Here is a 26,201-nt window from a genome sequence, read left to right on the forward strand (position 1 = left end):
CTACTTAAGCAGCATTGCACAAGTTTTCATATGTTGTGTCTTGATTTTTATTTGTCTTGAAGTATTTTCCAATTTCTCTTGGGATATATCTTTGACCCACTGATTATTTAGGAGTGCGTTGTTCAATTTTCACATATTTGTGAGTTTCCCAAATTAATTTATGCTATTTATTTCTAACATCATTCCATTGTGACTGGAGAATATACTTTAGATTACTTCTATACTTTTAAATTTATTGGGATTTGTTTTACGGTCTAGTATTCGGTTTGTTTTTGAGAATGTTCTATGTGTACTTGAGAAGAATGCATATTCCTTTTTTATTTGGGTGGCATTTTCTATAGATGGCTGTTACATCAAGTTTGTTTATAATGTTGAAGTATTTTGTTTTCTAGTTATCTTCTGCCTAGCCATTCTATTCATTATTTAAGTCTCCAACTATGATTGTTGAATCGTATATTTCTCCCTTCATTTCTGTGAGTATTGCTTCGTATATTCTGGTTATCTGATGTTAGGTGTACATATGCTTATAATTGTTATATCTTTCTGATAGATTGACTATTTTTGAGGACTTTGGCCTATGAGGGTATAGCAAAATTTATAGTATTATCCTGTCTGCAGTGGTCTTATTCAACTTTTTCATTATTTAGTTCCTTAAGAGGAAGTAAACATCTATTTTCATTCAAACATGCAATCTCCTTTGAAACTGAAGCCATTATAAGGAATAAATTGGCATTTTGTTCCACAAAGAAAACTAAAAAATAAGACAATGCTTTGATCTTGAATATAGAAAGCAACGAAGTCAATTATTTTGGTATACTGATTACGATCGTTTTAGTAATAAATGAGTCTGGTTTTTCTGTGCAAATCTGTGATACATTAATATCTTATTAAATGGTAAAGTCAACTGAAAATGCTAGTTAACAATCATAACATTAGGAAAAAATAGAAGCAGAAAATCTCTGCTGATGTGGTACCATTAGATGAAGTTTTACATCTTAAAAAAAAAAAAACAAAACACATATGGTTGATCAGAACTATCTCTGACATCAAGAAACAAAGTAAATGCTTGATAATATGCTCAACTCAATTATCCAGTTTTTCTAACTCCTGCACATATTTCAATAATGAATGTCACATTTATAAATCATTTTGGAAAGTACATATTCTGAGTAATGAGAAGTTGATAGTTTAAGGTTATTTCCACATATTGTCTATTGTAAATAGTACTTCAATGAACACAGGAAGACTTTTATCTCTTTGAGATCCTGATTTCAATTCTTTTAGGTAAATACTAAGAAGTGGTATTGCTAGATCATATGGTAGTTCTATTTTTAATTTTTTTAGGAACCTCCATACTGTTTACTCTAGTAGCTGCCCCGTTTTTCGTTCTCACCAACAATAAGCAAGGGCCCCAATTTCTCCACATTCTTGGCAACACTTGTTGTCTTTTCTGGATAGCAATAAATTTGACAGCAGAAAATTAATTTTCTTGGTGTATTAGTCTGCATTCTCCAGAGAAACAAAACCAATATGATGTGTGCATGTGTGTGTGTGTTTATCAGAGAGAAAGAAAGAGAGAGAGAGAAATTTACTCTAATAAATTGGTTCACAGTTATGGAGGCTGAGAAGTTCCAAGGTCTGTAGTTGGAAAGCTGGCGGTTCAGGAGACTCGATTATATAGTTCAAGTCTGACTCTACAGGACTGAGGATGAGGTGGGCTAATGGCATAATTTCAGTTTGTGTCTGAGTCTGAAAACAGGAAAAGACCAACGTCCCAGCTCAAACACAGAGCGTAAGTCTCCCTTACACTGCCTTTATTCGGGCCTTCAACAGATTGGATGAGGCCCACCACACTGGGGAGGACAATCTGCTTTACTCAGTCTTCTGGTTCAAATGTTAACCTCATTCCAAAATGCCCTCATAGACACACTCAGAATAAACACAGTTTATGGCTCAGTCAAGTTGACACATACAATTAACCACTATACTAGGTGTCTTAGTGGAACGGAATGCAGAATGCACTAAGTAGCCCCAGTGATAACCCAAGAACTTTTATTTTCCAGAAACAGAGAACAAAATCCCCCATTTTAAGTTTATACAATTAAAGTGATACTAGAAATAAAAGATTGATAGCTCCTGGGCCCTCAGAAGGGAACAAAGTGTCCAGTTCATATATGAATTTTCAGTAACATTCAAATTTTTCCAAGTTCTTAAGATCGGCATTAAATACAAAAGTGACAGTGTCTGTACGTATTTAGTTCTCTGGTAGGAACAAAAACCATAATACTAACATTCACTTTGGTACAAAATTAATTTTTCCAATTATTAATTCTTTATTATATAAGTTTATAATTATAATACTGTAACAGACCTGTTGTTCAAGGTTTAGAATAAGCAAAATCTCAAAAACAATGACAGCACCATATATTATTTTATATTTGTTGTGTGTGGCTTCAAATGGCTTTTCCTAGTTTCCTTTACTTGATGAAATTATCATTTCCTTGAATCATTTATGGCTTTTTATCTGTTATAGAATTTCAAACTCAGTACATTCATAAGATCCTTAGAATTTCAGGCCCAGTACATGCTTAAGAAACTTTAGTTTAGCTATCTCCAGGAAGTCTTTCTAAATTGTGACCGAAAATACATTCCTAATATCTGAGATCATGAGTTTTTCTCAATATGATTAGAAGGCAGTCAAAATAAAGTCTAAACAAGATAATTTTTAGACATCTTTTGAGATCAGCATATAGATGTTATTCCTCATTTCTTTGTAAAATTGAATACTACCCCAATATGCAGATGTACTATAATTTAGCAAGCTCCATGTTGATATACATATGGATTCCTTCTCCTTTTTTTTTTCCTATTTGTTGATAAATTCAAGTTGTTTGTCCTGTGGAATTCCCTAGGATCTAAATTTTGATGATGTCATCTCTAAGTTCTTGTTTAGCATTTTCCCTTATTCTTTATGTTTCTTGAGTTAGTAGATAGATTTTTTTTTTCCAAACCATACTGAAAACGTTGGAAGTAGCTATATTTTAAAGGTCTGATCAAATTTCAGCTTGATTTCTGAAAGGATTATTCTTAGTTAATGTTTCATACTTCAACTAGGTGGTATATAATTGTCTGGTTGACTCTTTTTTGTGATTTTAGCAACTATTGAGGATCAATGCCTCTATCCATTAATTAGAAGTTACAAAATTGTTCTATTCTAATTACATCATACTTTCCCCATTTATTGGCTTGAATAAAAAGAAATTTACTCTCTATCACTATTTGGTTATGCTCAGGTATAGATTATGTAGGAAATGCAGAATAAATGATTGATTATCAGTTTTCAGAGTAATGAGTTGTTCAAAAGAGGACAATGAAAAATTTTGGGTTTTTTTTAGTATCATTTTGACTTCATGGATTTAAATATATCTGATGTATTTCAACCCGTTGCAGTTAGTATTTCTTCAGTGATTTTCAAATTTCACATGTTTGACAGTGGGAGGCTGTTTAAGTTGACTCAAGGGTGCTTTTGATACAATCCTAGTAATCCTTGATAGCTTCTTTGGTTTATGTTATAACAAGAGATTCCAGACTCATCTTGAGCAATTTCTGTCTTAGATAGGCCTGGAATCAGACATTTTCCTAAGAGGCTCTGGTTTCTTTATGAATAAATAAAATTTAGACACTTAGAGTATGTCAGATGGGTGCATTGCTACTAGACAAGTTAATTTAACAGTTTTTCTTCCACAGGGTCAAAAAAAGCACTGACTGCCTGATACCAGAATCACTATACTTGTGAATTATATTTCTCTGTAAATGGGTTTTTAAAAAGTACAAATAAGTCTTCTATAGTTTCTGCTGAGATCTGATGGAAAGAATACTAGTTGAGGTTTCAAAAGTAAAGGTTTAAATCCTGGGAACTTCTGTGTGATATTAAGTAAGTCATTTCACTATTCTGAGTCATACATAATTTCTTGTACTTCAAAATAGAAATATTACCTATCACAGCTTTTATGAGAACCAGTATTGAAAGTACTTCATAATAACAGCTAACATTTCCTAGAATGTTTTATGTGCCAGCCTTTGTGCTATGTTACCTAGTTTATATCATTAAATCTGTATAAAAGGACAAAAAATTTTTTTTAATTATTATTATTAATTATCTCCCTCTTATAAGGGAGAGCACCAAAGATTAGAGTGACTGGTATCTTGCTGTTTCTATAAAGGAAATTTACAATGATCCCAAGAAGCCGAGGTCATCAAGCAGAGTAGGAGGTAGATTTCCTATCCAGGAGCAGTGAGCCAAATTAAATACACAGGTAATCTACAGCTGCAAAATGTGAGAAATGATTGAACATAACCAGTAGTAGCAGACCAAATTAAGAAAAATGTTTAAATGCATTAAATTTATGCTTAAAATTAGAACAAGTATATTTGGATTCAATTACAAGAAGAGGAAGACAAAGTTATGATAGAAAGAAAACTCAGCAACTGGGATTACAAACTGGGCTCTTTTACAAACTCGCCATTTGAATTTGTCAAGAGATTTATTCTCTTCAGGTCTCAATTCTTCACAGGGGAATGAGGACATATGATTGTACAAGCTAATCTGTTAGGATAAAAATAGAACAGTAATGCTTGAGGAGAACTTTATAATAACTCACTATTGATGTGCAGAGTTAAAAAAAAATTACAACGTATTTATAGGTTCTACCAATTCAGGTTTCTGAATCACTCATTAATTCCTTCATTTAACGATACTTGTTGAAGACCTACTGAGGTCTGAGCAGAGACTCAGAGTTGAAAAGAACGCACCTGGATTTCAAATGTTTCACAGAAAAACAGAGGTGAAGAAGGAGGTTGAATCAACTATAATTCCTTCTACAGCAGCGTCATGTTTATTTTGAGTTTACCTTTCAAGTAGATTGTCTCCAAAAGAAGGAAGTCCTATCAATTAAACATGACTCTCAAGAGAATAACATAATGTGTATAAGTGATTTTAAACAGAACACAGCATCAAGAAGTGAAAATTGCCCAAGACCCCGTTTTATCCTGCACTTTTCTGTTACTTTGGTAGTCAAGAATTGGTTGAGGCTGGGTGCAGTGGCTCACACCTACAATCCCAGAACTTTGGGAGGCTGAGCAAGAGGATCTCTTGAGCCTAGAAGTCCGAGGCCGGCCTGAATAACAAAACAAGACCACATCACTACAAAAAAATAAAATAAAATAAAGTCAGTTGAGGATCAACAGCAGAGTCCAAGTATGCAAGGGGTATGTTATTCCATTTACTCCTCAGAATAATTAATTGAGGTAGGAGTTATATTACTGATTTTCAGATAACAAAACAGGGACTGTAGGTAACTTTCCCAAGGTCACACAATCAGATACGTAGTGAAACCATGATTCAAATTAGATGCAAAATGACTCTAAATTCCCTATTCAAAAGTCATATATAGGAAGGGGAAAGCAAAAATATCTAACATTTCGCATAGACCTCTTTTTCAATAGCACTTCTGGGCCCCTTAAATGTCACTTTTTCTACATAATGATTTTTGCTTGCAAAAGTCACCAACTGCATTTTTACTAATATGGCTCCAGCTTCCAGATCTACAGCAGTGTCAGCGTAGGTCAACATGAATATTATCCCAAAGCCTTCACAGTATTCAGACTACCAGGGTCTGTGAAGGAAGGACGCAAAGTGCCATCTTAGAATTGGTGCTTGGTAGGTCGGGAATGACTCCCCCTTACCTCAGTCTCTGGCCCCTCATGAGAAGCCATGCCAGGAATGATTCTGCACTCAATGAGTCCAGGTGGGAAATAGAAACCTAGTGTGAACCCGAGGCTAGAATAGAAACTGCAGTTAGTCCTCTTCAATGGACCAGTTGACCAGGTGACCCCTTCTGTTAAATCAGATGATTACTTAGTAATGTGTCCTTAAATAAACTGCCAACTTGAAAAAAAAGTCTTTGAAATGAATAATTTAATATTTTATGTATAATTTTATGTATGTACATTCATGTAAAGACTAAATTATACTAGTTTTAGTTTAAATGCAACTTAAATGTTCCAATAAAGAGGAAGTGTACATTGACTTTACTCCAGATCTGATTTCCTAGCCAGATTGGAGGCAAATAAAATAATATGTTTCTGTTTATGTTAAGTGACATACATAATGTCTACTTATAATACCTCTCAATAGAATTCATAAGAGAAAAAAATTGTCATAAGTTACATCCGTCTTTAAATGACTACGCTAGAGACCACACAATTCCCTTTAAACTCAATTATCTCACAAATGAATGCTTCGATAACTTGCTAAAAGCAGTAGACAAAGTGTCATTAGTGAACCAGGAGAAGGGGAAACCCCAGAACAGCCATCAGCCGTCTTTACTTCTCTGCAATCAGCTCCTTCATATCCCCGATAACAATGACAGGAAAATGTATCTGCCATCACTGCCAGGTCTGCATCAGATGCTCTTCCTTTCACAGTAAATTCCCCATCCTCAGAGGCCTCTATGTGGTAACTTGCGGGGTTCAAGTGAAGGTAAGTGGGTGAGTTCCACATCTTCCTTATGCACCTCCCGTTGTTCCTGCAGAGGTGAAAGCTGCATACCTCAGCAGCTCTGGTCACATTGGCTATGTAGCTCCCTAAATCAGAACTCACAAACTGCTTCACCTTTGTACAGTTGGCCTAAAAATGTGGAAAGAAATTGATTTTAGTGTTTCTCACTGATAGAAATGTAGAAAGAAACCGATTTTAGTGTTTCATGCTGGTACTGATAGAATTAGAGCTTCTAGAACAGTTCTTTGGTCTTGATTAAAACATAATGGCTTGGTTCCAGTTGAACTTGTAGGCTCCTGGGCACTATAACAAAGATCCCAAATCAGAAAGGGGAGAGGTCTGAGGGGCGGGAGATGGATACTATGTTACAGTCAGGTTAAGCAACTGAACTTGCAAATGGCCCCCAGAATCAGCACATGGGACCTTGCCTTTCTCCAATTTACATTCTTTTTTTCTTCCTTCTAGCTCCCAAGTTAATGGGTATAAAAGGAAAAGGAACAAACCCAAATTAGGAATCTACCAGAACTGCTGCCCTCAGGCTACCATTCAGGTATGTGGGGCCTTCCATGGTTGTGTTACAGCCTGAATCGCAGTCCATCATTTATTGTCAAATCATCTTATTCCACCATTCTACCGAGTATTATAGCCTTCTGGACTTTCCTGTTAATTTCCATCAACTGTCCTGGGTTCTGTACTTCTAACACAATTCAAACACAGAAAAGTCTATATGGCTGACTAGGTAACTTTTGTGTATATGGTTCCTATTACCTGTTCTAAACAGAGGCCATCTGTGTGCACCCACCTTCCTGATGAAGCTCTTCTGATGAGCCACCAAGGGGCTGGGGTGGAAATATCACACCTGGAAAGTCAGGAATTAATCCTCTGAGTTTCTTCCTAATTCTCATATGTGGGCATAGGCATAAACAGTTTCATGAACATTATCTCAGTAGCAACAAATTGAGACTGTGAAATTCTAAGAATAATATCAGATCATCATGGACTTGCAAAAACCTCAATTTAGCAAAAAGTGTCAAGGGTACCAGTATTCAAGGTAAAATGCATTACACTATAGAAATATAAACAAACTACATCTGGAAATATGGAAGAGATTGTAATTAATGTGGATTAGGGAAAACTAAGAATCTTTCCTGAAGTAAAAAAAATATCTCAGCTGAGAGAAATTTGAAGAGCCATATAAATCTTTTTCTTTTTCTTTTTTTTTTGAAATGGAGTCTCACTCTTTCATCCAGGCTCAAGTGCGATGGCATCATCTTGGCTCACTGCAACCTCTGCCTCCCGGCTTCAAGCCATTCTCTTGCCTCAGCCTCCCAAGCAGCTGGGATTACAGGCATATGTCATCACACTCGCCTAATTTTTATATTTCTAGTAGAGATTGGCTTTCTCCATGTCAGTCAGGCTGGTCTCGAACTCCTGGCCTGAAGTAATTCCCACCTCCCAAAGTGCAGGAATTACAGGTCTGAGACACCGTGCCCAGCCATAAATCTTATTTTAAATGCTGTTAATTTTTAGCTGATTTCTCTGTAGAGAAAAAATAACTGCATTGTGGAGAATTAAAAAGTTACCACCTGTTTCTACCTCTCAAAATAGTATATAACACATTTTCTATAGTCGTTAAAATGCAAGGTGTCCATCATCAAACTGTGACTAATGCCAACTCTACCACTAACTATCCTAAATAGCTGTTAACCTAGTTGGTTTCCTCTCTAGTTTCACCATCTGTAAATGAGGACGATGGTCACTACCTCATATGACCAGGAAGTGAGCAAATCCGACTCAAAAAATCTCTTAGCACAACCTTAGTGTATCATAAATATTCATCAAATGTCAGTGTTATGATTACTATCTTTATAAAAGTTAACAATATTTTTTATCCTTTTCTATGTATCAGGCACTGATTTGGAATATTTATTCTAAAGCTGGTTTGCTATGGAAGTCATGAGAGCTTTATTAGAGTAAGCTCTCCAAGAAAGCAGAGAAATACTTTAAAAAAAAACATTAAATATACCTTCAAGATACTGACTTACCTTGGATGAAGTTAAATTCATGTCTCCCCAAATAACAATGCCTGCAGCTCCCAAGGCAGCACTTTCTCCTATGGTGCTGACTAGATCTTGCTAGATTGAAGAGAGTAGAGTTCATTATTAATTTGAATGTAAAACAACTCACCGGGAGCCAGGCATGGTGGCTCACGCCTGTAATCCCAGCACTTTGGGAGGCCGAGGCGGGTGGATCACAAGGTCAAGAGTTTGAGACCAGCATGGTCAACATGGTGAAACCCCATCTCTACTAAAAATCAAAAAAAAAAATCAGCCAGGCGTGGTGGTGGGTGCCTGTAATCCCAGCCACTCAGAGGCTGAGGCAGGAGAATTGTTTGAATCCAGGAGGTGGAGGTTGCAGTGAGCCGAGATCACACCATTGCACTCCAGCCTGGATGACAGGGCGAGACTCTGCCTCAAAAACAAAAAACAAAAAACCCACCAGGGATTAGGATTAGAGTCTGAGTTCAGTATAATAGGTCTGGTACTGAGCTCATATACTCCTTAGATACTGTTTTCTATTTTCTTAGAGTGACACAAACGCTGAATAAACCAATGCTCAAAAATCACACTCTGTAACCATGTGCAAAAACATAAAAATATTTTTAAAGAAAAACATATTTTGCCATGCAGGATGTTATTTTGAAGACAATGAGTCTGTAAAGGGTTATCAGAAATTATTGAATTGAAATAAATCAGGGGCACACACCCACACACCAGGTCATATGTATGTGTTCCGGAAACTGAATCCAGAAGTTTTCCTTCTCCAAATGGGATCCTCTTAACCAGGTTCCTTTTCCATTTTGCAGCATGCCCCAGTAACACTTCATCCCCACAGTTATTTGGATGGGTTTATATCATTTCAATTCCAAGGCCAGGCAAAGAAGCAACGTTAAGGGCTTGCAGGCTCTGATTTGGTCCAGCTTTTATATTTGTCCCTGAAATTATGTGTGTTTAATTTCTAAGTATCTGGCCTAACGGGCTTTATTTATGACTCATCCAGTCATGGTAAAGTCACTGGAATTTTCTGCAATATGGTTAAGATAGACAAAGGTAACGTTTTAGCAGAGAGAATTTTGATTTTATAATCTTAAAGGGTTATTGTTTTAGTGTTTAAAGATTAACATGGATCTAGGCCATTTTCTGGAGGAAATTAAGATTTGAATATATGTAGTTGATTTCCTGGTTTGTTAAATTATAACACATTCCCCCAATCTTTAGGATACTAAGCATTCACCTTTTACTCCAAGGGTGAATTTCTACCAATTAAATGCTAGAAAATGTTATTAGGTGATTTGGTGGAAAACAAAAGAAGAACTGTAATTGCTATTTTGCCATTGGGCACTTAATATTAATACTTGAGAGATAAATCTCTTTATCTGATACTTTTATTGTCTAACACTCAAATTAAAGGTTTTACAAGATCATTTTTTAAAGTTTTTGTTTGTTTGTTTGTTTGTTTCTGGGCAATTGTCTTGTGACTTTCAACAAGGAAAGAGATTTTGGGTTAAACTAATTTCCATTTCAGATTAACATCCATTTTCATTTCGTACGATTACAATATCTGCTGAACAGGCCATAGCTGACATGACAGGAAGGAGAGGCTCAAATGAGATAATATAAATGAAAGAATTTTGAAAATTGTCAATGGCACGATGAACAGGGACAGAGAAGGGGCCATCCCTGCAGTACCAAGACTGAAGACTCTGCTGAGTCCGTGTCCACTCCCTCTTTGGGCAAAGACATAAGGGAGCAGAACTCCTCACTCCCCTCACTTTGAAACTTCCCTGAAAATGGTGTCATATAGTCACATGGTGTGATCAGGGCAGAAATCCCCAACAGCTCTCCTTTTGATTAAGGCATTGTCATCAAAGGAGAATAAAGATATAACATTTACATTTTATATTTATAGGCTATTGAACTATAGTAAGTATGTAAGTGGCAGATGTTTCTGGTGAAAGCCACACACACCTTCTGAGATTGCTGTCAATTTCTTCTGAATTAGTTTTCAAATCAGTTTCTCACCAAATTAGTTCACTGTCACCTCACAGAGAGCAGGGTGCTGAATGAATCACAAAGCAGCTATGTTTTGGGGATCAGAAAAGCAAGGGCACTACCCAGAGAGGAAAGTCACAGATAAAAGTGCCTCTGGGTGCAGATTGGGACACCTGAAAGCCTGAGCCATGGGGGTGTTGTCACATTAAGGAGAAAGAAAGGAACAAAGAAGATGTACTGAAAAGGAGCCTCCCAGGACCCAGCGTGGCACAGGGTGCTTTGCGCCTACACAGGATCCTCCGACCTGAATCATGGTTTCAGAAGCAGAGGGTAGGGCTACTCAGGGGACTCACTCAACACTTCCGTGTCAGTCCCTGACGCTTACCGGAGTGCATGTAAGCAAGGTGTCCACTGTGGGGAGCTGGAGCATTACTAATGAGCTGCCTTTGTGCCTTACCGGAGACAGAATGAATTAATGACAAGGATAAACATCTTTAAATCTATAGGCTTGTTAATTTTTAAAAGCATATCTCACAGATGGAACAGGAGGCCATTATCTTAAGTGAAATAACTCAGAAACAGAAAGTAAAATATCACATGTTTTTACTGGTAAGTAGGAGCTAAACGATGAGTAAATATGGACATACAGAGTACAATAATAGACATTGGAGACCCCAAAAGATAAAAGGGTGGAGGAGAGTGAGGGATAAGAAATGACTTGTCGGGTAAAATGTACACTTTTCAGGTGATGGGTACACTAGAAGCCCAGACTTCACTACCACTCAATATATCCATGTAACAAAACTGCACTTGTACCCCCTAAATGTTTACAAATGGAAAACTAAAAATAAATAATCAATGTTTTAAGAGCACAGCATCAGGTTATATCTAGGTTGCATTCATATGTAAATAATATAGGCAATCTTCTGTGTGAAATGAGGCTTGACTGCCTCTGTATTCCCCAAGCTATAGCTACTGCCTGAGATTCCACTCTTAAATATCCCATGCTTAAGTTTAAGGCTTTGATGGCTGTTAAAAAAGTAATAGCCATACCACATAGGTTTCTGTAGAACTTCAAGGTTTTCATATGCAAGTTCTCATTTGATTTTCATCATATTTTTGCTAGGTCAGTAGGGCAGGTAATATTGTCTCATTTTGTACATGAAGACACCAAATCCAGGGAGGTTAAGAGATTTACTACTTACTAGTGAATCTTCTTTGTAATCTTAACTGTATGTGTGTGCATTCTAAAATTCAGACATTGTTGGGAAAATCAGAAATGGAAGCCATTAATGGTCATTAAGAGTTTGGTACAAATGAATATCAGGCTTTTTAAAAATTATGGGCAGGATTCTTCTAGGACTCGCCCTTTTCATTCAACTGTCTCTAAGATTCACACATATTGAGATATGTTGTTGTAATTCATTCATTTTTGCTACTTTGTTTAATTGAATTAAATATGTAAAAGTTCAAAAAAAGTTAAAAAAATAAAAATAAATAAAAGTTAGATGTTGAGCTTAAAAAAAAAAAAATTATAGGCAGGGCCAGGCACAGTGGCTCACGCCTGTAATCCTAGCACTTGGGAGGCCAAGGCGGGTGGATCTCTTGAGGTCAGGCGTTCGAAACCAGCCTGGCCAACACGGCAAAACCCCGTCTCTACTAAAAACCCAAAAATTAGCTGGGCATAGTGGCGCATACATGTGATCCCAGCTACTCGTAGGCTGAGGCAGGAGAATCACTTGAACCCAGGAGGCAGAGGTTACAGTGAGCCAAGATGATGCCACTGCACTCCAACCTGGATGACAGAGGGAAACTCAACTAAAATTAAATAAATAAATAAAAATAAAAATTATGGGCAGATTTTTAAAGTCAATAGGGTACAATGGTGGGTACACTTATAGTTTAAAACACTTGGAAATAGCTTGCCACTTGGAAGAAAAAGAGTGCAGAATGAGATGAAACCCAAACTGTTGCTCCTTTTTTCCTGAGAGGGAAAAGAGAATTTCCGAGGCTACAGCTACTAGAAAAAGAAGTTTATCCCAGGTTCACAGAATGTGCAGAATGTCCCGGTAGTCTAAATTCATCTTTTGAAATGAACATTTTGTCCCGTAGAGTTTATTGTTTCTTCTAAAAGTCAATTTATTATCACTAAAGAAAGGAACTTGGTTGAGTCAAATATAGAACAGATGTTTTATAAAAGAAGCTGGTATTTTAATTTTGATCCAATTCCAGAGTCAACATTATTTTGTGAAGATTTAGATTACTTTCTTTCTTTTTTTTTTTTTTTGAAATTGAGTTTCACTCTGTTGCCCAGGCTGGAGTGCAGTGGCGCAATCTTGGCTCACTACAACCTCTGCCTCCCGGATTCAAGCAATTCTGTGTCTCAGACTCCCCAGTAGCTGGGATTACAGGCACCTGCCACCACACCTGGCTAAGTTTTCTATTTTTAGTAGAGATGGGGTTTCAATATCTTGGCCAGGTTGGTCTTGAACTCCTGACCTCATGATCCACCTGCCTCAGTCTCCCAAAGTGCTGGGATTACAGACATGAGCCACTGCACCCAGCCTAGGTAACTTTTTAAAATCTTTCAGACTGTACTGACTTCCTATTCTTCCTCATAAATTATTTATCACTGATTTTTCTAGGTGGTATGAAGAGAAGTTCACAATAGAGACTTTATTTCCTTCCTCCTTCACCTCATGAATGACCTCAGAGGTATGGCACTTACCATATTTCATACATATGCATCATTTCTCCCTCTGATGAATACACTCCATTTATGTTCCAAAGATACCTGGTCACTGTAAAATACCTCACCTGGGTATTTTCTATTCCTCCTCCTTAGGATGCCTAGAAGTCAGTGTCAGGCCTCCGAGCCCCAAGCTAAGCCATGTATCCCCTGTGACCTGCACATATAGGTCCAGATGGCCCAAAGCAAGTGAAGAATCACAAAAGAAGTGAAAATGGGTGGTTCTTGCCTTAACTGATGACATTACACCACAAAAGAAGTGAAAATGGCTGGTCTCTGCCTTAACCGATGACATTACCTTGTGGAATTCCTTCTCCTGGCTCAGCCTGGCTCCAAAGCTCCCCCACTGAGCACCTGTGATCCCCGCCCCTGCCCGCCAGAGAACAACCCCCTTTGACTGTAATTTTCCACTACCTACTCAAATCTTATAAAATGGCCCACCCTTATTTCCCTTTGCTGACTATCTTTTCGGACTCAGCCCACCTGCACCCAGGTGATTAAAAAGCTTTATTGCTCACATAAAGCCTGTTTGGTGGTCTCTTCACACGGACATGCGTGAAATTTGGTGTCGTGACTCGGATCAGGGGACCTCCCTTGGGAGATCAATCCCCTGTCCTCCTGCTCTTTGCTCCATGAGAAATATCCACCTACGACCTCTGGTCCTCAGACCAACCAGCCCAAGGAACATCTCACCAATTTTAAATTGGGTAAGCGGCCTCTTTTTACTCTCTTATCCAACCTCTCTCACTATCCCTCAAACTGTTTCTCCTTTCAATCCTGGCGCCATCTTTCAATCTCTCCTTTCTCTTAATTTCAGTTCCTTTCCTTTTCTTGTAGAGACAGAAGAGACGTGTTTTATCCATGAACCCAAAACTCCAGCACCAGTCATGGACTCAGGAAGACAGTCTTCCCTCGGTGTTTAATCACTGCGGGGACCCCTGCTTGATTATTCACCCATGTTTCAGAGGTGTCCGATCACCATGGGGACGCCTGCCTTGGTCCTTCACCTTTAGTGGCAAGCACCACTTTTTTGGTGGGCAAGCACCCTCTTCCCCTTCTCTCTATGTCTCTATCCTTTCTTTTCTCTCCACTTTCCTGGGGGGCAAGCACCCCCCACCCCTTCTCTCTGTGTCTCTACCCTCTCTTTTCTCTGGGCTTGCCTCCTTAACTATGAGCAACCTTCCACTCTCTATTCCTCCCTCTTCTCCCTTAGCCTGTGTTCTCAAAAATGTAAAACCTCTTCAACTCACACCTGACGTAAAATGCAAATGCCTTATTTTCTTCTGCAATGCTGCTTGACCCCAGTACAAATTTGATAATGGCTCTAAATGGCCAGAAAATGGCACTTTCGATTTCTCCATCCTACGAGATCGAGATAATTTTTGTCAAAAAATGGGCAAATGGTCTGAGGTGCCCCACATCCAGGCATTTTTCACACTTCGTTCCCTCTCTAGTCTCTGTTCCCAAAGTGATTCCTCCCAAATCCTCTTTATTTCCCTCCCACCTGTCCCCTCAGTCCCAACCCCAAGCGTCGTTGAGTCTTTCCAATCTTCCTTTTCTACAGACCCATCTGACCTCTCCCCTCCTTCCCGGTCTGCTCGTCGCCAGGCTGAGCTAGGTCCCAATTCTTCCTCGGCCTCTGCTCCTCCACCCTATAATCCTTCTATCACCTCCTTTCCTCACACCTGGTCCTGCTTACAGTTTAGTTCTGTGACTAGCCCTCCCCCACTTGCCCAACAATTTCCTCTTAGAGAGGTGGCTGGAGCTGAAGGCATAGTCAGGGTACATGTGCCTTTTTCTCATCAGATCTCTCTCAGATATGTCAGCATTTAGGTTCTTTCTCATCAGACCCCACTAAACATATACAGGAATTCCAATATCTAACTCTGTCCTACAATTTAACCTGGAGTGACTTAAATGTCATCCTAACTTCTACCCTCTCCCCAGATGAATAGGAAAGCGTTTTTTCTCTGGCCCAATCTCACACTGACAACTGTCGGCTCCAAGAGCCAGACCTCCAGGAAGGCATTAGAGCAGTTCCCCAAGAGGATCCCCAGTGGAACTATCAGGCAGATTCCCCAGGTATAGCTAGGTGAGATTACATGATTTCCTGTCTAGTTGAAGGGCTTAAAAGGGCAGCTTACAAAGCTGTTAATTATGACAAGGTTAAAGAAACTACCCAAGGTAAAGATGAAAGCCCAGCCCAGTTCATGGCTCGTTCGGCAGCAAACCTGAGCTTTACAGCCCTAGACTCTGAAGGGTCAGAAGACCGTCTCATTCTAAATATGCATTTTATCACCCAGTCAGCTCCTGACATTAGAAAAAAGCTTCAAAAATTAGAATCCAGGCCTCAAACCCCACAACAGGAATTAATTAACCCAGCCTTCAAGGTGTACAATAATAGAGAGAAGGCAGCCAGATGGCCACGCATTTCTGAGTTACAATTACTTGCACCTACTGTGAGACAAAACCCATTTGCACCTCCAGCACACAGGAACTTCAATTGCCTAAGCTGCACATCCCTAAGCCACAGCAGTCAAGCATTCCTACAGGACTTCCTCCATCAGGATCTTGCTTCAAGTGCCAGAAATCTGGCCACTGGACCAAGGAATGCCCACAGCCCAGGATTCCTCCCAAGCCATGTCCCATCTGTGGAGGGACCCACTGGAAATCAGACTGCCCAGCTCACCCGGCAGCCACTCCTAGAGCTCCTAAAGCTCTAGTACAAGGCTGTCTGACTGACTCCTTCGCAGATCTGCTCAGCTTGGCGGCTGAAGACTGACACTGCCTGATCACCTTGGAAGCCCCCTGGACCATCACGGACACCAAGCCTTGGGTAACTCTCACAGTGGAGGGTACGTCCATCCCCTGTGTAATCGATACAGGGGCTACCCACTCCACATTACCTTCTTTTCAAGGGCCTGTTTCCCTTGCCCCCATAACTGTTGGGGGTATTGACAGCCAAGCTTCAAAACCCCTTAAAACTCCCCCACTCTGGTGCCAACTTGGACAACATTCTTTTATGCACTCTTTTTTAGCTATCCCCACCTGCCCAGTTCCCTTATTAGGCTGAGACATTTTAACCAAATTATCTGCTTCCCTGACTATTCCTGGACTACAACCACATCTTATCGCCACCCTTCTTCCCATTCCAAAGCCTCCTTTGCATCTTCCTCTCATATCCCCCCATCTTAACCCACAAGTATGGGGCACCTCTACTCCCTCCCTGGCAACCAATCACATGCCCATTACTATCCCATTAAAACCTAATCACCCTTACCCTGCTCAACACCAATGTCCCATCCCACAGCATGCTTTAAAAGGATTAAAACCTGTTATCACTCACCCGCTACAGCATGGGCTTCTAAAACCTATAAATTCTCCTTACAATTCCCCCATTTTACCTGTCTGAAAATTGGACAAGTCTTACAGGTTAGTTCAGGATCTGCACCTTATCAACCAAATTGTTTTGCCTATCCACCCTGTAGTGTCCAACCCGTACACGCTTTTGTCCTCAATGTCTTCCTCCACAACTCACTATTCCATTCTTGATCTTAAAGATACTTTCTTCACTATTCTCCTGCACCCCTCATCCCAGCCTCTCTTTGCTTTTACCTGAACTGACCCTGACACCCATCAGTCCCAGCAGTGACTACCTGTGCTGTGCTGCCACAAGGTTTCAGGGACAGCCCTCATTACTTCAGCCAAGCTCTTTCTCATGATTTACTTTCTTTCCACCCCTCTGCTTCTCACCTTATTCAATATATTGATGATCTTCTACTTTGTAGCTCCTCCGTTGAATCTTCTCAACAAGACACCCCCCTGCTCCTTCAACATTTATTCCCCAAAGGATATCAGGTATCCCCCTCCAAAGCTCAAATTTCTTCTCCATCCGTTTCCTACCTCGGCGTAATTCTTCATAAAAACACACATGCTCTCCCTGCCGATCGTCTCCAACTGATCTCTCAAACCCCAACACCTTCTACAAAACAACAACCCCTTCCCTTCCTAGACATGGTTGGATACTTTTTCCTTCAGATACCTGGTTTTGCCATCCTAACAAAACCATTATATAAATTCACAAAAGGAAACCTAGCTGACCCCATAGATCCTAAATCCTTTCCCCACTCCTCTTTCCATTCCTTGAAGACAGCTTTAGAGACTGCTCCCACACTAGCTCTCCCTGACTCATCCTAACCCTTTTCATTACACACAGCTGAAGTGCAGGGCTATGCAGTTGGAATTCTTACACAAGGACTGGGACCATGCCCTGTAGCCTTTTTGTCCAAACAACTTAACCTTACTGTTTTAGGCTGGCCATCATGCCTCCATGCAGTGGCTGCTGCCCCCCTAATACTTTTAGAGGCCCTCAAAATCACAAACTCTGCTCTCACTCATAACTTACAAAATCTATTTTCTTCCTCACACCTGATGCATATACTTTCTGCTCCCTGGCTCCTTCAGCTGTACTCACTCTTCGTTGAGTCTCCTACAATTACCATTGTTCCCGGCCCTGACTTCAATGCAGCCTCCGACATTATTCCAGATACCACACCTGACACCCATGACTGTATCTCTCTGATCCACCTGACATTCACCCCATTTTTCCCATATTTCCTTCTTTCCTGTTCCTCACCCTGATCACATTTGGTTTATTGATGGCAATAAACCATCAGTTTATTCTGTTCCACCAGGCCTAATCGCCACTCACCAGCAAAGGCAGGCTATGCTATAGTATCTTCCACATCTATCATGGAGGCTACCACTCTGCCCCTCTCCACCACCTCCCAGCAAGCTGAACACATTGCCTTAACTTGGGCCCTCACTCTTGCAAAGGAACTACGTGTCAATATTTATACTGACTCTAAATATGCCTTTCATACCCTGCACCACCATGCTGTTATATGGGCAGAAAGAGGTTTCCTCACTACACAAGGGTCCTCTATCATTAATGCCTCTTTAATAAAAACTCTTGTCAGGGCCACTTTACTTCCAAAGGAAGCTGGAGTCATTCACTGCAAAGGCCATCAAAAGGTGTCAGATCCCATTGCTCTAAGCAATGCTTATGCTGATTAGGTAGCTAAAGAAGCAGTTAGCATTCCAACTTCTGTCCCTCATGGTCAGTTTCTCTCCTTCTCATCAGTCACTCCCATGTATTCCCCCACTGAAACTTCCACCTATCAATCTCTTCCCACACAAGGCAAATGGTTCTTAGACCAAGGAAAAGATCTCCTTCCAGCCTCACAGGCCCACTCTGTTCTGTCATCATTTCATAACCTCTTCCATGTAGGTTATAAGCCACTAGCCAGTCTCTTAGAACCTCTCATTTCCTTTCCATCGTGGAAATCTATCCTCAAGGAAATCACTTCTAAGTGTTCTATCTGCTATTCTACTCCCCCTCAGGGATTGTTCAGGCCTCCTCCCTTCCCTGCACATCAAGCTCAAGAATTTGCCCCTGCCCAGTACAGGCAAATTGACTTTACTCACATGCCCCAAGTCAGGAAACTAAAATACCTCCTGGTCTGGGTAGACACTTTCACTGGATGGGTAGAGGCCTTTCCCACAGAGTCTGAGAAGGCCACCACGGTCATTTCTTCCCTTCTGTTAGAGATAATTCCTCAGTTTGGCCTTCCCACCTCTATACAGTCCGATAACGGACCGGCCTTTACTAGTCAAATCACCCAAGCAGTTTCTCGGGCTCTTGGTATTCAGTGGAAACTTCATATCCCTTACCATCCTCAATCTTCAGGAAAGGTAGAACAGACTAATTGTCTTTTAAAGACACACCTCACCAAGCTCAGCCTCCAACTTAAAAAGGACTGGACAGTACTTTTACCTCTTGCCCTTCTCAGAATTAGAGCCTGTCCTCGAGATGCTACAGGGTACAGTCCATTTGAAATTTTATATGGATGCACTTTCTTGCTCAGCCCCAACCTTGTCCCAGACACCAGCCCTCTTGGCAACTATCTTCCAGTCCTCCAGCAGGCTAGACAGGAAATTCACTAGGCTGCTAATCTCTTGCCTACTCCAGATTCCCAGCCATATGAAGACACCCTAGCTGGACGATCAGTTCTTATTAAGAATCTGACCCCTCAAACCCTACAACCTTGATGGACCAGACCCTACTTAGTCATCTATAGTACCCCAACTGCCATTTGTCTGCAGGATCCTGCCCACTGGGCTCACCGTTCCAGAATAAAGCTGTGTTCATCAGACAACCAGCCTAATACCTCCTCTTTCTCCTGGAAGTTGCAAGTACTCTCCCCTGCTTCCCTTAAACTCACTCGCATTTCTGAAGAACAGTAATAACCCTTATGAGCCTAATACACCCCTTTATTCTATTAGGTCTGTTCTTTCTTACCCTACTTTTTGTAACAGGGCTTTACGCAGTCACTCCCACTAGTTGGATTGAGCCCCAAAAACTAGTCATCCCTGCTATCTTCTGTCTAGTCATACTCCTATTTATCATTCTCAACTACTCATAAATGCCCTACTCTTGTTTACACTGCTGGTTTACACTGTTTCTCTAAGACATCACAGCTGATATCTCCTGGTGCTATCCCTAAACCCCCACTCTTAACTTCTTCTTAGAGTGGATAGATGATCTTTGCTGGCAGGGCACCCCCCAATACTTTCACCCTGATGAAGTTCTATTCTTTACTTTTACACTCACTCTTATTCTCATTCCCATCCTTATGCCACCCTCTACCTCTCCCCAGCTATCTCCACCACACTATCAACCTTACTCACTCTCTCTTAGCTATTTCTAATCCCTCCTCAGCGAACAATTTTTGGCTTTGCATTTCCTTTTCTTCCAGCACCTACACAGCTGTCCTCACCTTACATACAGACTGGGCACCTGTCTCCCTATACCTCCAAACTTCCTTTAACAGCCCTCACTTTTACCCTCCTGAAGAACTTCTTTACTTTCTAGACAGGTCCAGCAAGATCTCCCCAGACATTTTACATCAGCAAGCTGCCACCCTCCTCTGCACTTACTTAAAAAATCTTTCTCTTTATATCAACTCTACTCCCCCCATGTTTGGAGCCCTCACAACACAAACTACTATTCCTGTGGTTGCTCCTTTATGTATCTCTTGGCAAAGACCCACTGGAATTCCCTGGGTAACCTTTCACCTTTTTGATGTTCCTTCACTCTTCATCTCCAAAGCCCAACTACACACATCACTGAAACAATTGGAGCCTTCCAGCTCCATATTACAGACAAGCCCTCTATCAATACTGGCAAACTTGAAAACATTAGCAGTAAGTATTGCTTAGGAAGACACTTGCCCTGTATTTCACTCCATCCTTGGCTACCTTCCCCTTTCTCGTCAGACTCTCCTCCCAGGCCCTCTTCTTGTTTACTCATACCAAGCCCCGTAAATAACAGTGAAAGTTTGCTCATAGACATTCAATATTTTCTCATACACCATGAAAATCAAATCTCCCACTCTACGCAGTTACCCCATCAGTCCCCTTTACGACCTCTGACAGCTGTCGCCCTAGCTAGATCCCTAAGAGTCTGGGTAGAAGACACCAATTTCAGTACTCCTTTTCATCTTACTTTGCATTTCCAGCTTTGCCTTGCACAAGCCTCTTCTTCCTCTGTGGCTTTCTACCTACATGTGTCTACCCGCTAATTGGACAGGCACATGCACACTAGTTTTCCTTACTCCCAAAATTCAATTTGCAAATGAGACCGAAGAGCTCCCTGTTCCTCTAATGACACCAACATGACAAAAAAGAGTTATTCCACTAATTCCCTTGCTTGTCGGTTTAGGACTTTCTGCCTCCACTATTGCTCTTCGTACTGGAATAGTAGGCATTTCAACCTCTGTCATGACCTTTCATAGCCTTTGTAATGACATCTCTGCTAGCATCATAGACATATTATAAACTTTATCAGTCCTCCAGGCCCAAGTTGACTCTTTAGCTGCAGTTGTCCTCCAAAACCACCGAGGCCTTGACTTACTGCTGAAAAAGGAGGACTCTGTATATTTTTAAATGAAGAGTGTTGTTTTTACCTAAATCAATCTGGCCTGGTGTATGACAACATAAAAAAACTTAAGGATAGAGCCCAAAAATCCGCCAACCAAGCAAGTAATTACACTGAACTCCCTTGGGCACTCTCTAATTGGATGTCCTGGGTCCTCCCAATTCTTAGTCCTTTAATACCTGTTTTTCTCCTTCTTTTATTCAGACCTTGTATCCTCCATTTAGTTTCTCAATTCATCCAAAACCGTATCCAGGCCATCACCAATCATTCTACATGAAAAATGTTCCTTCTAACAACCCCACAGTATCACCCCTTACCACAAAATCCTCCTTCAACTTGACCTCTCCCACTCTAGGTTCCCACATGATCCCTAATCCTGCTCAAAGCAGCCCTGAGAAACATTGCCCATTATCTCTCCATGCCACCCCCAAAACTTTTCACTGCCCCAACACTTCTATACTATTTTATGGTATTTTTCTTATTAATATAAGAAGGCAGGAATGTCAGGCCTCTGAGCCCAAGCTAAGCCATCGTATCCCCTGTGACCTGCATGAATATATATATCCAGATGGCCTGAAACAAGTAAAGAATCACAAAAGAAGTGAAAATGGCTAGTTCCTGCCTTAACTGATGACATTCCACCACAAAAGAAGTGAAAATGGCGGTCCCTGCCTTAACTGATGATATTATCTTGTGAAATTCCTTCTCCTGACTCATCCTGGCTCAAAAGTTCCCCCACTGATCACCTTATGACCCCCACCCCTGCCCACCAGAGAACAGCCCCCTTTGACTGTAATTTTCTACTACCCACCCAAATGCTCTAAAATGGCCCCACCCCATCTCCCTTTGCTGACTCTCTTTTTGGACTCAGCCCGCCTGCACCCAGGTGATTAAAAAGCTTTATTGCTCACACAAAGCATGTTTGGTAGTCTCTTCACACAGATGCATGTGAAACTCAGAACATCTTTAACAGATATTGGTGAGTTGAAATTTGTAATGGTGTAGAAAGGAAAAAATGCCTCCGTTAAAATATATTAAACCACTAGTGTCCAGCAATACCTGAAAACATCACTGCATCACACGTGAAGCCCTCCACAAGTCCCAAGGCTTCTCAATGTAGAAAGGTTACACAAAATTGTCCAAATCCAAAGATTAGGCTGGGCACGGTGGCTCATGCCTGTAATCCCAGCACTTTGGGAGGCCAAGGCTGGTGGATCACCTGAGGTCAGGAGTTCAAGACCAACCTGTCCAACGTGGTGAAACCCCATCTTTACTAAAAGTACAAAAATTAGCTGGGCATGGTGGTGGGTGCCTGTAAACCCAGCTACTTAGGAGACTGAGGCAGAAGAATCACTTGAACCCCAGAGGTGGAGGTTGCAGTGAACCGAGACTGCATCATTGCACTCCAGCCTGGGTGACAAGAGCAAAAAACTCCGTCTTGAAGAAAAAAAAAAAAATTAGGATACGCACTACTTTCCCTAGAATTTTTTGTTTAAGTGGCTAGACAATTCTGCTTCCACATGTATGAGCAAACACTCCATTTCAAAACATCCTTTTTGATTATCTAACCTGCTCACTGCTGATCATTTCGATAACCTTCCAAAATGCCCAATTGTGAATATAGTTAAAGTTGGTGTGAAGGAAATGTAGTAGTTGCTGGTATCTACTTTAACCCTTTCTCGCCTTACTTTGTTCCTTAAGAGAATAATAATGAATAAGATAATCAAAATTCAGTTTTCATAAATGAAGAGTCTAAACGCATGACTAGTCAAGGAAGAATTATGCTCCTATATAACAGACCATTAATTGAAATCAATTCTTCAAAGAACATAATTAACAAAGAAATGTCCTTTTAGAGATAAGGAGGAAATCCCCCACTATTGGACAAGAAGCTTCTTACCTTAGAAAGAAAAAATAAAGGTTCATCTCTGTACCCTAGCCTTGTATAGACAAATACAGGCAAGGCATAATCATGAGATGTCATGGTGGAGATTCTCATGGATTCATGTACCCGAAATTGGGAGAAGCGCAAAATGTTTTCACTGTCTCCAAGGGATTTCCAGACACCGATAGAAGGATATAAAGCAGCACTGCTGTTCCAGAGCCAAGAGAGCTCATTGTTCCTCAAGACTTCCTCTTCTGGGCATGACCCAGTATAGTTTGGGGCATAAACGTTATAATTGTGACAATCAGGATATAAATAATAACCCCAAAGACCTTTGGGTCGACTCTTAATTCCCAATTTGATGGTTTCCTTCATGAAAGCTTTTGCGCTTTCTTCAAAGGTCACTTTAGCTAAATATTCAATATCCATAGCTGATACATTCTTTCCCATATCAGCAATAAGCTTTCTTGACTTCTTTCTGTAGACGTCTTTTGCGTTCCAGTTCCGGGCCCACTGTGGTCGCCAATATTCCCAATCTATAACAGCAAGTCCACTGAAATCTTCAGCAGGGATGTAATAATTAATATCTTGGTCAGCTTTTTCCAGATGTACTTTTAAACTTATGTTCTGTGGGAGACCTCCATTAATGGGGACCCCTTGTGATGTATACCACGGATAGTATCCCAATCTGTTGACATAAAATATAGTGACATTTTGCCCCCTGGCCTTGGCCAGTGGGCTTCCAATCACTGGAAACATTTTCAAATTTAGTCTTAAATTATATTTTATCAAACACTGATCTGTTGGAGCATTCCAAGCAGCTATAAAAGGTTTTCTTTGATAAATTGGAAGTCGAGCAGGTTTTAGACAAGAGATAGACTTTAGAATAAAAAATATAAGGAGCCATGAAGTGAGATGTACTGGTTGAACAACACAAAGCCTTAACTGTCCTTCAGATAACACTTTCATGGTAAGATAAAAATCTTATGTTATCTTCTGCTTTAGTGTACTCTAGAAGACCTGTGGAGAGATTTAATTTTCTGTTAGGCATAGTTTTGAGGAACAAGACTCAAATAATAAACAGATATTATTATTATATATGTCTGTTTTTAAAGCATATCACTTAGAGGTCTCAAAGAGGTCTATAAATAAATGGAGATATAGAAGCAGATGTAGAGACCTAGCTTCTATTCAGGGGCAGGAAATGCAATTCAACAGACATTCATGGAGCACCAGACCCTATGTCCAGAAAATAAAATGAATAAGATGTGGTCCTTGCCTTTAAGGAGTCCATGATCAGATAAAGATGTGAAATAATATTCACTATCATTTTGGAAAACTCATCAAATCCCAGGCATTGTGCTTAAGTGCTTTGTAAATATTTTAAAAACTTGTAATAACTATGTAAGGCTTATAATTACATTTCCATTTTACAAATGGGAAACTGAGGCTTAGAGAGATGAAAAGGCTTGTCTGATGTCACATTATATGGAAGGCAAGGTAATGTAAAATTTAAATAATAAAAATGAATAATAAGTACTACATGATAATTTATTGGAGTGATTACTTCTGGGAGTAAGCGTAGATAGGAATGGAGAGGAAAGTGATTGAGTGGCAAGAAATTAAAACCAGCCCAACTGTCCTAAAAAATAGATGTTTTGGGTTTCTTTTGAATAAACTTAGAAATTGACCCTCCCAGGGTAAAACTTAAGAAAGTTACATTTGTCTTATCAGGGTTCCCTTCTTGGTAAACCAACCATCAAGCCTCCCAGAAAGCTTCAAGGAATTGAAACTTACCAGATTATCACATCTAAACAATGAGACACCAGACACCTCACTGACCTAACTGACCACTTGCCTGCTGACCAACTCCTCTTTCTTACCCCTCCTTAATTCCTGTTTTCCCACACATAGTTACTTTTCTTCCCTACTTTATAGACCCCAAATTTTAGTAGCTTGAGGAGATGAATTCGAGACTGATCCTTTATTCTGCTTGGCTGCAGCACCCAAATAAGGCCTTCTTTCCCGGCAATACTCCTTGACTCAGTGATTGGCTTTCTGTACAGCAAGCAACAGGACCTAGACCAAACCCCTGGTGTAACAGAACATCTCAGGGAAGACACTGGAGTTGAAAGAGAAGATAGGGCTAGGCAGAGTGGCTCACACCTATAATCCCAGCACTTTGGGAGGCTGAGGTGGGTGGATCACAAGGTCAAGAGATCAAGACCATCCTGGCTAACATGGTGAAACTCCATGTCTACTAAAAATACAAAAATTAGCTTGGCATGGTGGCACGTGCCTGTAGTCCCAGCTACTCAGGAGGCTGAGGCAGGAGAATCGCTTCAACCTGGGAGGTGGAGGTTGCAGGGAACCGAGATCACACCACTGCCCTCCAGCCTGGCAACAGAGAGAGACTCAATCTAAAAAAAAAAAAAAGAGAGAGAGAGAAAGAGAAAGATAGGTAGGTGTTTGGATAGTATGAGAGGGAAGACGATAGTGGCTACTTTGTCAAGTTATTTTTTTAGTCATCTCTTCGTAAAACTACTACAAAATTATTTTTGTAAAAGCTCATTAAAGGGTTTGATGGCATAAAACATTTGCAGTCTTGTGTGTCATTAAAAGGAAAGTGCATTGTGGTTATGCCTGATGCCTAGTGAGATTAAGGTGTCCAGTAGACATTTGTCCTTTGGCTGTGTGCTCAGGATACAGACCCCTTTCCTCAGTAGTTAATTCTGTACCATAAATACCTTGGAAGGCAAAGTCCATATTTCATTAAATAAGCCAAAATGTCCCAGCGTTCCTTGCAGGTTTGGTATTCGTCTATGACTGTGGTCAGCCCAATTAGATGCATCCTAATCCAGGCTTTGAATTGGGATATTGAGATTCAAGGAGGCTGAGGTGACATTGCCAGTGGTGACATAAATTCCAGTGTCAAGGAGCAGCACGCTGGGGCATCC

The 26,201-nt window shown here is 40.3% G+C and overlaps 1 protein-coding gene across 2 annotated transcripts; it reads right to left on the bottom strand.

Annotated features, from left to right (window-relative positions):
• Positions 1–331: 331 nt before the first annotated feature.
• Positions 332–25,477, bottom strand: LOC116274478 (hyaluronidase-4). Of its 2 annotated transcripts, none has more exons than XM_031665203.1 (3): positions 23,260–25,477; positions 8,605–8,694; positions 332–6,688 (listed from the first exon to the last, which is right to left on the bottom strand). In XM_031665203.1, the coding sequence occupies exons 1-3, from the start codon at positions 24,211–24,213 to the stop codon at positions 6,287–6,289; spliced, it is 1,446 nt and encodes a 481-aa protein (XP_031521063.1). In that variant the 5' UTR covers positions 24,214–25,477; the 3' UTR covers positions 332–6,286. The 2 variants fall into 2 exon arrangements, 1 of the variants encoding a protein (XP_031521063.1); XR_004183148.1 differs by lacking the exon at positions 23,260–25,477 and adding an exon at positions 7,362–7,418 and having other exon boundaries at positions 6,505–6,688; positions 8,605–8,838.
• Positions 25,478–26,201: the final 724 nt, after the last annotated feature.

This window comes from Papio anubis, chromosome 4 (genome assembly GCF_008728515.1).
Source record: "Papio anubis isolate 15944 chromosome 4, Panubis1.0, whole genome shotgun sequence".
NCBI lineage: Eukaryota > Metazoa > Chordata > Mammalia > Primates > Cercopithecidae > Papio > Papio anubis.